Genomic DNA, 13,250 nt, shown 5'->3' on the forward strand with positions numbered 1-13,250 from the left:
AGTGAAGGTTTAAAATGTTGGGGAAGGGTTGGGGAGTTTTTGTTCATTTCCATTACCCATCTAATAGCAACACAAAGTTAGTAATAATATATGAGCATGCTTTGTTGAAAAATAGCAACTGGCAGTCTCTCCAGACTGCTTATACTGTGCTGGATGGGGACATTCAGTGCCTTAAGGCATTCATCTCTGCACACAGGCTGGGACAGTTTATTGAGTCTACGGCCGAGTTGTTGTAAGGGCAGCCTCTGCAAACCTACAGTGCTGAACCCCGACGGCAAATGAAGCGGCGAGTGGCTTTGAATAGAAACACATTAAGAACTACTTGGCAGCACGCTTGTTCCTTCCAGAAGAGAACTGTCCGAGGTTTTCGGGGGGACAGACAGAAGTCAACTCGGCACCCGGCACACCAAGCCCGGTGCGGGCGCGGCTCGGAGGAAGACCCGGTTCCCTCACCCCCTCTCCGACCCTCTGGGCGGGGCTGCACGAGCCACTGCCGCCCGCGGCCCCGCGTGACCCCGCGCGGCGGTGCCCCAGCAGGGCGCGCGCGGGCGGCCGCCGCACTGAGACGTGCGGGACGTGACTCGCGCGGGGGGCGGGCGCTGCCCGCGAGTTGCGCGCGCGGCGCGGGCGGAGCCGGGGCCGCACCCCCGCCCAGCGCTCGCAACCGCCGTTGCCGGAGCCCGGTGCTCCCACAGGAGAGGGGAAACCTCCTTCTTCCTGGCCTTTCTTGAGCTCTTCCATGCCAAGCAAATCAAAGTCAGACTGTAAGAGACACATTCTCTTGCACCTGCCTTACGGAACTCACCATCTTTGCCATGAGTAACAGTCTCTAAAAAGGTTTTACATTTTGCTGTGATGAAAGAGCTAGACTTGCTGATGTGAGGGAACCTGGCCTACTTTCCAGCATTTCATTAAAATAGGCCTACAAGGAAACGCACGGTAATATCCATTTACCCCTCTTTACATCATGTCTACTACCACATTTGGCTAAAAATCACCATAAACTGGCACACCAGATCTTCAAGTGCCATATTTTTAAGAGTGGTTCACATTTGCACATGCATGCATCAAAAATAGCTCTCTTAAAGGGAAAGGCTGAGAGAATTCAGATTGTTCAGCCTGCAGAAGAGGATGCTCTGGGGAAAACTTACTGTACCTTTTCAGTGCCTGAAGTGGCTACAAGAACGCTGGAGAGGGACTTACTACAAGGGCATGTAGTGATAGAACATGGTGGAATGGCTTCAAACTTCCAGTAGGTTTATATTGGGTATTAGGAAGAAATTCTTTAGTGTGAGGGTGATGAGGCCCTGGCAAAGGTTGCTCAGAGAAGCTGTGGCTGTCCCATCCCTGGAAGAGTTCCAGGCCAGGTTGGACAGGGTTTGGAGCAACCTGGCCTAATGGAAGGTGTTCCTGCCCACAAAGGCGGGTTGAAACAAGATTAAGATTTCTTCCAATCCAAACCACTCTATGATTCTACAATCGGTGTTATACATCTGGTTTTGTCCATTGGTTGTTCATGTTAACACGTCAAAATCAAAAGACCATGAACCAGAAGTAAATGAACCTTGTCTCCATAAACACAGCAAGGATGCCCTTCATCCTGCTGTGGTGTGCCTTACTTGGCTAAGACTGTATTCACCTCCTTAAGAAATAATAATGCGGAGGTTCCCCCATTATTATGTACAAATGAGAAAAGGCAGGCTTGTGGTTGATCTGCACAGGCAAAATTTTAGGATTTGTCTACAGTGCTGGGATGCTATCAAAGCCTGCTAAGACAGGAGGCTGCTGTCTAACTATTGCAACAGCTTGCTTTGCTTTCTGCTTTTGCTAGTTCAGCCCTATTTAGAGGCAAAGGATTACATTTAACTGGCTGTGGCTCAGTTTCATGTCTCCACAGCAGACATGATAGCATTTCTTCCAGATTACTTCTACCATGCATGTGTTCTTGCTTTGGTAATGTGTAAAACAAAGGTAGCATCTGGGGAGTCATCTTCCTGATACTATCTTTTTGTTGTCATGGAAACTAATATAGACTCAGTTAGGAGGAAATATTAGGTAGCATTGTGGGTGGTGTAATGATGTGGTTTCTGGGATGATGTATATAAAAGAAGAATATTTGTATTATAAAAAAGAGCAGCTAGAAATGGCAAGAATCTATTATTTGTGTTTATCCAGTACTCTTATTGGCAACATAGCTGTACTTCATGGTCAGGGCATTTATGTGCATGTACACTAACCTATATAGCTTGAGAACTTCCTGTTCTCAAGAAGAATTAATTTCAAGAATTCTCAAGAATAATTAATTTTTCTAACTGTGGCTGGAATCTACACAACCTTGAATTTCTATGATACAAATAAAAGATGGTTGTCAAAAATAGAACATAATCTTCCAAGCAGTGAACCAATTTCAGCCTAGACTTCAGTCTGGAGCCCCACCCTCTCGGGAAATGTGTAACTACAAAATAAGGAAGATGGTCTAAGCTGAGCAATGTAGACATCCTCCCTCAGGTTTTTTATCTGTGAAACAAACTAATTGTCTCTTCATAAGGTGTTGGGGGTATGCATACTTTGAAAAGTATAGGCTGCTCAATACTGTATTCATAGGAGTTATAAACCTCCTGTATTTGTCCAAGGGTATTAAAACCTAAGCAGACTGAATGATATATGCATGTTATTCTTGGTTTTTAGTTAGGATTCCTACGACTAACCAACTCTACTGAAAATTTTCAGGAAATGATTCCTTAAAAAATATTTTTATTTTAATAATTCCCTGGACCCTTAGGACAGCCCTCAACATATAGAGCAACTACCCTTTGTATTGACATGACTGACATCTGCCTGTTCAGCATTACTTTAACTCCTTCCTGATTCTCTAAAGTACAAATGAATATATCTTTAAATCAGATTTTATTACAACTCAGGTACCTCAGATAAGCCATTTAGATGGTATAACCCACTAGTGCATTTCCTGGGGCTTACCTGCTTAAATATTAGCCAGTTTAATTATATGTTAATTCCAAAGGCTGCTGCAAACTTCCGTTCCCTACAGAATTATTACCATATTTACCAATGCCTATCCTGTTCTCCCTGGAAGGCCCCACAGTGATTGCCACTGTCCTATTTTGGCCTCCTCCATTTCAACTGAGACAGTTTTCCAGATCTGCTGACTTTCTTAAGGGTTTTCCCCATTCTCTCATCTCCCTCTCAGAACTCCTAGGGATAATTCTGTGCTGTGCTGTCTGTAGCTGCAAGTGATGTTCCTTACCAAATCTTGACTATTAATCATTCTCCAGTATCCATTTAGCCTCTAAACATCTTAACTGTTCACTGCTGCTGCACGGTAACATTCATCACAAGTTATTAGTAGACCGCACTGACAGTAAATTCACACTGCAATTTTATATGTGTAGAAGATACCACTCACCAGTCTAAATTCTATTCTATTATCTGGGTAAAGTGCTCTATAGGGAAAGTTGTGACAATTTAGTTGCTTGTTTTGTTTTATATCATGAAAATGTTAGAACCCTGCTCTCTATATTATTTGGGAAAACAAATACACTAGCCCTATTACAATTGCATTGTTAACCTCCAGAGTTATTGTATCTGTATCAAATGCCCAGTTTTTGGAGAAGTGGATTTATTTTGCTTAAAGTGTATGGGTTTTTTACACCACATCCATTACTGTAATTTCTTACTGTCACCATCACAGAAGCACCTTAATACCAGAGAGCATATGCCTTTTCCATGTTCACAGAAAAGTGACAAACATGCCTTCAGTTGTATTGCAATTATTTGACTGTTTTCCATATGCTTTCAAAAATATAAGTTGCAGAATCCCAACTTCAGTTAGTATCATGAAAATTAATTTGAGCCCTGCAGCTATGATGGCTTTGCAATGTGCTGAAGCTTTAGAAAAACAGAAATGCTTGACAATTGCTTATATTGGAGAAGTGTCTTTGTATTGTTTAGTTCAAAACCAAAAAGTGACAGAGCTAGATAAATACTAATTTAAGGGTCTAGTCCTGTCACCAGCTGGATATCTGTGCTTATTTTTGCAGAATACCATGGAACTACCCTAATATATAAAGTGCTCACATACACATGCACTGTATCTCGATCTAGGTGAGCACATGTAGCTGAATATAGTGAGAAAAGATTGTCCGGCTCAGAGGTGTCATTTTACACAATCACATTGGACAGTGCAGCTGCATAGTAGGGCGTCATACATTGAGATATGTGAATTGCCACTTCAGTCACAATTTAAAATGCCACTTTTTATTTCTATAATATACCTTGAGTTATACTTCTGACTGAACCACAAGAGGTGTACTGTACTAATAGATTCTGGTTTACGTTTTAAAACGGCTACACACTGCTTCCTCTGAAATAAACACTGCAAAACCGTACAGGACTTTACTCTGTTACATCCTAAACTGAACGGTTTGCCCAAAATGAGTGCATTTCCACTAGTGCTAACGGTCAGCGCCTAGTGAGGAAGCTGAATTGCTGAAATTCAACTCCACCTTTGTGCGCTTTTTCTTCTCTCCACAGAATTGCTCAGAAGGCAAGCCGCAGCCCCCTCCAGGTGGATTGCGAGCAGCATCAAAAAAAGGCTCTTTCCCAAGAGATGGAGAGGGGCTGCGGCAGCCGCCACGCGGGAGGGGCTGTGGGGGGAGAGGGGTCGGGAATACAATGGTGGAGGTCGCGACGTCGCCCCGGCCACGATCGCTCGCGTGGCGCTCCGGGGCGGGCACGTAGCCCGCGCAGCCCTCAGCCGAGACGGCTCCCGCGGAGTGCTCGGGTCGCCGCCGCAGCCGATGCTCACGCAGACCAGGAAGACGCCGCGCGATTCCGTGCCCGGGCGCCCCACCGTTCTTGGTGTGCTTGCTGAACCGAGTAACGGAGTTCACGCCCGGGGCTGCGATGATGTCCTTATGAGGGAACGGTCCCTCAGACTGCTCGCCGCTCGCTCTGACGGACCTGAATGCTCACCGCCATGACAAAGAACGAAATTCACCTCCCGGGGACTCGACACTGCAACAGGAGGTGAGCACTAGCGAAAGGACCGCGCAGACGAGGCTTTCGCGGAGACCCCCAGTAACGGTCTGAGGCCACGAATGGCGGAAACAAAGCCCGAGCTCGCGGGTGTCCTACGAACCACCAGAGTGGCAATGTACGTGCCCTCGGGCCGGCGGCACTACGCGCCTAGGCGTGACCCGTCTGCCAGAGGGAAAGCCGGAGGCAGCGCTCTCTCGCAGCAGGCGGAGCGGTGCTCGGTGGCCAGCACCGCTCAGCGCCCGGACAGCGCTTTCAGGCCGGTGGAGCTGGGAACGTTGGGACACCCACACGGCAACGCGGGTTTCCCGACGAGGAGTTGCGCTCGCGTGGCCCCATGAGCGACGAGAAACGCAGCAGGCGGGACGGCGCCCCGCCGACCCTCGTGGGGTGGTGCCAAGGGGTGCGAGAACAGTCGGCGTCGCGTCCACGTCCCCACCGGCGCCCAGCGCAGCCTCTGGGCAAGGGATGAACCCGCGACTCCTACGCCGCGCTTTTCCCAAAGCTTGGGCGGCGCTCGGGCGCATCCGCTGGCCCGAAGACCCCTACGCAGAGAAGCACCCTCGGTCAGCCCGGCGTTCTGGATTCGGCTCACCCGGCTCCGGACCCCCCACGTCGCGCTCCCCACGGCGTTGGTCCGCATGCACCAGTCAAGCACTTCGCAACATCGCGCACGACGCCTCCGCCTCAGTACCTGAGTCACGTTCCGCGCCTCAGCGTGAGGATCCCCGTGCTCTCGCCGGACCGCAGCTCGCTGTCCCCGTGTGCCCACGCAGACCCGCCCCAGCCCGTCTGGTCCCGCCGACTGGGGAGCGCTCCCGCGCGGCGGGTCTGTCGCTGCTCGCCCCGCCCTGCCACGCGGGGCGCGCCCTGGGTCCTATCGCCGCCGCGGTGACTCTCCCTCCGCTACAGGTTCATTCGCGCAGGGGCCACGGCAGCGCGCAGCTCAGCTCCGCCGGCGGCACCTCGGAGCGGGGCCCCGGGGCCTCACAAGGCATCAGCTCGAGCTTTGCGCTGCTTGCGTAGAGTACACCGCAGGGCCGGATCATGCCGGCGTGGATGCTACACTGGCTGTCCGAAGGAACAGGACCTGAGCAGTGGACTTCAGCTAATGAATGGGTTTCTGCGGTTGAGGTGTGTTCTGTGCTGCAGTTTCTGTTTTCCCGGGAGCAATCACAGTTTCTTCCTTGTCTCCTCCCATGAGAATTACTCTTACAAGCTTCCTTGCTTCGTTGTTTTATTCTTAGTAATTTTGAGCGTGATATTGTGCATTCCATACACAGCCCTCAGAGTTGCCTTCTCATCCTTTACCAAAGGCGCATTCCCTGCAAATATGATTTCATAGCATACTCCTTTTGCATCAGGATGGAATGAGCTTTCTGCATTAATCTCTTGTGACTCAACTGCGATTCATACAAATGCTGAATTATAAAACTGTGTGCTGATATTTAGCATCTATGAAAGTTGTGGTGGGATTCTCAAGTGCACTACAGAAAGTAGCACTCCTATGGGTACCTGGGGCTTAGGAAATTCAGGAGCAGGTGCTCAGCTCATTTGTGTGTTTCTAGCACACAATCCAGTATGTAGGGGAGTGACGCCTCACCTTAAATCCTGTGTTCAGTTTTCAGCCCCTCACAACAAGACAAGACATTGAGAGGCTGGAACATGTCCAGGGAAGTGCAACAGAGAGAGCTAGGGAAGGGTCTAGAGCACAAGTCTGATGGACAGTAGCTGAGGGAGCTGGAGAGACTCAGCCTGGAGAAAAGGAGGCTCAGGGGACACCTTATCACTCTCTACAACTGCCTGAAAGGGGATTGTACCAAAGTGGTCGTATGTCTCTTCTCCCAGGTAACAAGTTGTTGATAGAACAAGAGAAAATGGCCTCAAGTTGTGCCAGGGGATCTTTAGATTGGATATTGGGAAAAATCTCTTCTCCAAATGGGTTGCCAAGCACTGGAATGGCATATCCAGGGAAGTGATGGAGTCACCGTCCCTGGAGGTTAACAGCTGGACTCGATGATCTTGGAAAAAAATATTTTCCAATCTAAATGATTCTGTGATTCCTATCACCTATGTGGAGATACACAGGGGTAGTGTTCTAAATAGAAGAGGGTAGGTAGGATACAATATTGTCTTTTGAGGACTATGATGTTGCACAGATTAGTAGCTTCCAATATTTTAAAACCTAGTTAGTGAAATCATGTAATACCAAGGCAGGAACTGAAGCTCTTTTAATGACTTAGAAGTTTTTTCTTTTCCTTGCGCACTATGTTTGCACTGGTTATTCGTTCAGTTTTGCTGAAGTATAGTACCCATGTGTACATGCTTAAGGATTCATTGCACTAAAGTGTGAAGATGAACAAGGCCACGTGGTTTATTTTGAGTAGGTAACATACAGCCAATAAGACTGCTAATCTTAATGACTAGTAAAACCAGTTTTTGACTGTCCACTATTATCTGAAATTAGGCCATTCATTTACAGATTAGGTGTATTCAGGTTGCAGCATCAATCCCCGAATTGACATTGTGTAGACTCTAATCTTGTTTACTCACCATTAAAGTTTATTTGTTTGGGGCACTATTGAATCACTAGAAGTCATCAATTACTCATTTGTAATATGCATTTAACTACATGACTAGGGGCTGATTGAAGGTACATTGGAGAAGATGACAAGTAATTTGAAAGGGGAGGAAGGGGTGAGGAAGTGTTGCAAAAGATAATGCAGTTGATAGGTTAGGCAATGGCTAATATAAAGATGTATCAGCTGTCAGAATGGCGTAGGGATTTAGACATTTGCCTATTATGTACTGATTCTGATGAGTGCTCTGAGGGGCCCACTGCAGAATATAAATTATGCTGGGACCTGCACTATAATTTCTGTGTGTTCAGATGTAGAAAATAATTTGAAGTCATATACCATTGTATTTTAAACCAGAGGTGATTCATATAAATAAATGAACTAAATCCCTTTAATAATTGCAGTATTCTGAAATTATAATTAGCTAAATGGAACTTGCTTTATTTCAAAAGTCAAATTGTTAGTTCAGATTCTAATTTTCATTAATAGTTACTGGTGAAAATAAACCCCTTCTTTCTTTAAATGGTATAGGGCTAGGACACAAAATTCTCTTCTGATGACATAAGGAAAAATATGTAGGAACTACTGATAATACTCTATCTTCTCTAAGTTAGTGTACTTCAGGTATCATTTGGGTGCAGCATTCAAGTTTCTGGAAGGCAAAAGCTGTTTGTATGATCTAGAAAACAGTAAAGTGACAGAACATTACAGGAAGTTTGCCTCGTGACTTCCAGACAAGCAAGTCATGTAGAGTGACTAAGGGAAAATCATGCTTTTGGCCTGCTTCTTGTGTTACATCTTCCTCTGTCTCACCCAGACAGTGTAAGGCAGTTTAGCTGATGGAGACAATTTTTAATAATTAAATGCCTTGGTAGCAGAATGTATTTATCTGCTCTGCAAGACCTCGTGTTGCAGTTGGCCTGAGTTTGTTTTACAAGCTTTTTAAAGTTTTTCACATGATGCAGTGGGAGTTCGGAGAGGATGGGAAGTTTGTTCACACCCCTAGCGGCTGTATTTACTTGAATGGGGGCAAGCGTCTCCTTCCTGACCTGCGCCAAGAAGAAATTGTTTAATACTAAACAGTTGGATAAACAAAATGTATAGGAAGATACGTGAACAAGAGAGTGAGATCTGAGAGAATGGGACAAGTACTGGCTGTGTTTTGGGAGAAAGGGGTCTTGCTAAACGAAGCCGGGGCTGCAAAGGAACGTGCCCGTGCTCACGGTGCAGAGAAGTGGCTGCTGCGTAAGAGTAGTGAGGTTGGAACGGGGAGAATGTGAGGAGGAGAGAATACGCTGCCGGGTTCCTGGAAGTGAATGCAATGCGAGGAACTAAGAAACGCCAGCTCGTTGAGCAGGAGAGGAGACGGACGGGACCGGGAGCGAGGGCCGGAGACAGGCGGCTCGCCATCGCGAGGGGGCGGAGCGGCAGCGGCCCTCTAACGGTGGCGCCGCGGGCCCCACGGAGACGGGCCCGCCCGCCGGCCCGGGCCCGCCCGCCGCGGCGCTCCGGAGAGACGCGGCCTACAGCCGTGAGCGGAGGGTTGTGCAGGTTCGTGGCGCTTGGAGGCGACTCGCGGCTGGCCTGCTCCATCAGAAGGCAGTGCGGTCGCACAGCATCGCGTTGTGCTTCGGAGCTCCCGACCCGTCGCCTGTGCATCTCGCGTCCTTTTCTCTGGGGACCCACTGGCTTTCTGCACCCTTCCTGCTAAGTGCTCTCTCTTGTGCTGTCCCTGAGTCCAAAGCATTATCTTGTGCTCCCCTCTGCTGCCTTCATCTAACAGGTTTAACCTCGGCAGTCTGCCTGCCATCTGCTCTTCTGCCTCAGCATCTGACCCTCAGGGCCTTCCATGGAATCCTTCCTTGTGGGCTCTGCTTCCTGCCAGCCGGTCGTTCGGTTGGTAGTGTTGTCTTTTGCCGACACTCGTCTGTCTTTTCCTCCCTCTGTGCACTTAAAATTTAGTTAATCTTTTAAACTGTGGTAGCCAACTGGTGCGTTTGGAACAACTGTAACTGAAAGTGTGGTACAGAAAAAGCAGATCTTTCAGTGTTGCATGTTATAAGCAGGGAGGCAGTACTGTTCATGAATATCCACGAAAGTGACTTTTTAAAAAGTCATCTGCTTCTCCTTACCCAAATGAAGAAGATATTACTTACACTATCTGTGCATGGTAGCATGATTTGAACATTGACAACAGGAATCAGAATATGAAGAGAAAACACTATTTTAATTAACTTAAGGATAAATGTGAAATCTTGGCCGGCAGAATTGAAAGACCATCAGACCACTGTGTCCTTTAGCATGGTTTATATACTGTAAAGTATATCTGGGAAGAGCAAGCTTGAATTTTTTTATACTTCTCACATCCAACGATCAGTGACTCATTTTTTGATCCTAGAGAACCAGACTTGTCTAGATTGTTAGTGAAGAAAAACGTTATTTAAATTATGACATCCTTTAGCATAGAGATATTGCATAGCATTTTCTGGTCTGAAAATCTCTCTTTCATTTGAAGAGATTAAAGAGCCACTATTTGAAAGGCATTGTCTGATTTGTTCTCTGCATCCCTGTGCTTATTCAGAAGGGATTATCTGCAACCAGTGACACAGAATAATACTGTACAGTGAGAGAAGCTATATTGACTCCAGAGATTTTCCCAAATCTCTAGAGAGAGAAGAACATAAATAATAATTTTGTTTTCTAAAAGCATCTATACTGCTTAAAAACAATGTTTTTTTTCTTCTACAGAATTTAAAACTAGATATGAGGCAAATATGGAGAATAAACAATAGGAAGAGGTGGATGTGAAGCAAGTGAAGGGTTTTGTCTGTAAAAGCACAGGCTTTCTGTTGGTTATTTTCTTTTTAAACTAAAGGCAGACAAATGGAACACAGCAGTTAATATTGTTAATAAAAGCGAAGGCTGAACTGTGCCTTGACTCATGATACATATCTCGAAGAAAAGAGAAATATGTGTGCAGCTTGCAGGTTGGAGGGAATAAACACTTATTTCTTGAATTCTGTCTGCACATAATTCTTGTTTAATGTAACTACCATCTTCAGAAATAACAATCTCTTTGGGATTATTCTCTACTTAAAATGGTAATTGTTGTAAAGAGCTGTAAACTGTGCTGGATCCAACTGCATTTATAATGTAGAGATGGCTGGGTAAGTTTTAAATAACTTTTTTGTTGTTGTGGCTGATCTAGGCAAGACTCTGGTATTCATCAAAGGTTGCTAAATGATTGATGTTAATGTGGTGTATATGCAAATTAATTTAAAGCCAGTTGAGGAATTTTATATGGAGCATATCCTTTGGGAATGGAAGGAGTTTGAGTCTCTTAAACCCAGCAATTGCCTCTTTGCCAGGCTGAGCTGAATGCTGATCACAATACAGCAATCATTCTTCTGATTTGCCTTGCCCCTAAGGGTTAGGGGATGAACAAAGAAGGTGTAAAAATGCATGTCTAGACTATACTGAGACAGCACTTCTGATAGGCTTGGTTTGTATGCATACTTGCTGGCTATAGGATTCAGATTAGTTCAGGCCAAGTGTAAATTTAAAGGCAAAATCATGAATATGCATTTAGCTGTTTGCTAGTCTCCAGTTTTTTGTCTCTGTAGGTATTATATGATCAGTCTTGTCTAATCAAATGCAATTTTCATTCAGCTACGCAAAAATCCTGTAATACAGAGTGGAAAGTTAATAGGAAGTTGCAGAACAACACAATAGCAATCTAGGTTTGTTTGGCTGAGTGACAGGCTGCAGCAAACCTGTTAAATCTTTAAGGGATTAATGCAGAGCTTCAAAGGCTCAGTGTATCATTAGAGAACTGGTCTTGGTAGCAGTATCAGCTCCTCAGATTTGTTTGAAATCCTGGTGTTACTGGTATTCTTCCACCAGATCTCAGGGAAAGTTTTTTGTTGATAGCAATTAAAAATATTGGGAGAAGAGGGGAAAAGATACAGAGCTGCTTCTGTTTGTAAATGTATCTAAAAGATCAGATTTCTGCTGGTCAGCCAGATTGGTTTTTTTGTGTAACAGAAATTTTTGAGTGGAGGAAGAACTCAGTTACACTGAAGTGGAGGTCTTGCACTACTTTTCAGCAGATCCACTATATTCTGTATGCAACTAACCTTTTGAAGGATTCTTTTGAGAAATAACATATACTGTTATAATTGGTTTCCACTAAGTTATGAAAAGAAGATGTTAAGGTGCCTGTTTCTTTAGGAAATTACAGCATTCTCTATTAATAGTTATGTGTTATTGTTCAAAAAATTCTACATGTGGATCCCTCATGCTTTTTAATGTAAATTTGTTTTTGTTTACAGCTCTAGGAAATCGCATAGATCACCTGCATGAGGATTATGTGAACCGGAAACTTCACATGGAGCAAAAGATAAAAGAACTGGAAGATGCTGATGTCAGAAACTGGTATAAGAATGTTGGACAAGCAATGTTGTGTTGCTGCAGTGCCATCTAGCAATCATTTCTTCAATTTTATTTCTTTTAATTAGCATGTTCTGGTTTAACATTGCTATAGTTGTATAAGATTTCTTTCTTTTGACTGTTGTTTTATTCTTCTAAAAATTGATTACATTTGTAATTACACTTTGGAAAATTATGCCCTGCTTGTATGGTAGCTGTTGCTTTGCTTGTTTGACAGTTGCCCCTTGTAAGGAATTGCCAGGAGTATGTTTAGTAATGTGAGATTGCATTAGATTATTTTATGTAGTAAGCATATAAACATTACAAGGTGCTTTTTTCTCCCTTCTGCTTCTTATATTCCTATCATTTCAACATAAAAGGATCATCTTATCAATGGTGAAATTTGATCTTCAACTGTGATACCCTAGGGAGGTATTATACCACCTCTTTTGATATAATGAACTTTAAAAAACAACAAAATTTTCCTTCTTTGTTTTTGTATAAAAACGTATTTGATATTGGAATTACCTTTACTAATTTACATGTGAATGTGTTTAGTTGTTACAACTAGAACACTTAATTTTTGTCCTGTCTGCCAAACCAATGTATAATATAAATGGAAGTGGTGATTTTAAGCAATTGCGTCTTCCACCCAACACCTGCCAATCCAAGTCTCACTGCCCTCAGTATAGTAGTCCTGCTAAAATAACAGCTCTTCATCCAGGACTGTCTTTCTTGTGGGCTTCCCAAAGACAATATACGAATACCCGAAGATCTGAAGAATATTTGATAACTGGCTTGGTCTGGAAGTTATGGTGCATTCTGTGGTTGAACTGCAGTCATAAAGCTGATAAGCTGCTGTCCACAAGCGTAAGGCTACATCTTCTAATACACATGATTTCAGTTACCACACTGGAGAAGAAAAAAAGTTATCTCCTTACAACTAAAGAAGCACATCTTCCATGCTTGCCACTGGATCTCCTGCAGTTATTCCCCCTAATCTAACATGATTTAGTATCAATTAGACAAAATCCCTTGTGGTCTCATTCTCTGGATTTCAGTTGTAATTTATCCATTTAATTCATCAAAGTAATTTCTCTCAAACACTCTTTAAAATACTTTATCAGTTTAGCCACTGGATGGTAGCTCACTGCAACCACATAATTTTCTGGAAAATTAAGTGCCTTC

The 13,250-nt window shown here is 44.5% G+C and overlaps 1 protein-coding gene across 1 annotated transcript in view; it reads left to right on the forward strand.

The window, feature by feature from the left end:
- Positions 1–12,393, forward strand: part of CSNK1D (casein kinase 1 delta) — a 47,475-nt gene extending 35,082 nt beyond the window's left edge. Inside the window, exon 9 of the mRNA XM_015645387.2 lies at positions 11,966–12,393. Coding sequence (XP_015500873.1) covers positions 11,966–11,971 — 6 coding nt within the window. The 3' untranslated portion in view covers positions 11,972–12,393. The remainder of the gene's footprint in view (positions 1–11,965) is intronic.
- Positions 12,394–13,250: the final 857 nt, after the last annotated feature.

The sequence above is a fragment of the Parus major genome, chromosome 18, assembly GCF_001522545.3.
Source record: "Parus major isolate Abel chromosome 18, Parus_major1.1, whole genome shotgun sequence".
NCBI classification, from domain to species: Eukaryota; Metazoa; Chordata; class Aves; order Passeriformes; family Paridae; genus Parus; species Parus major.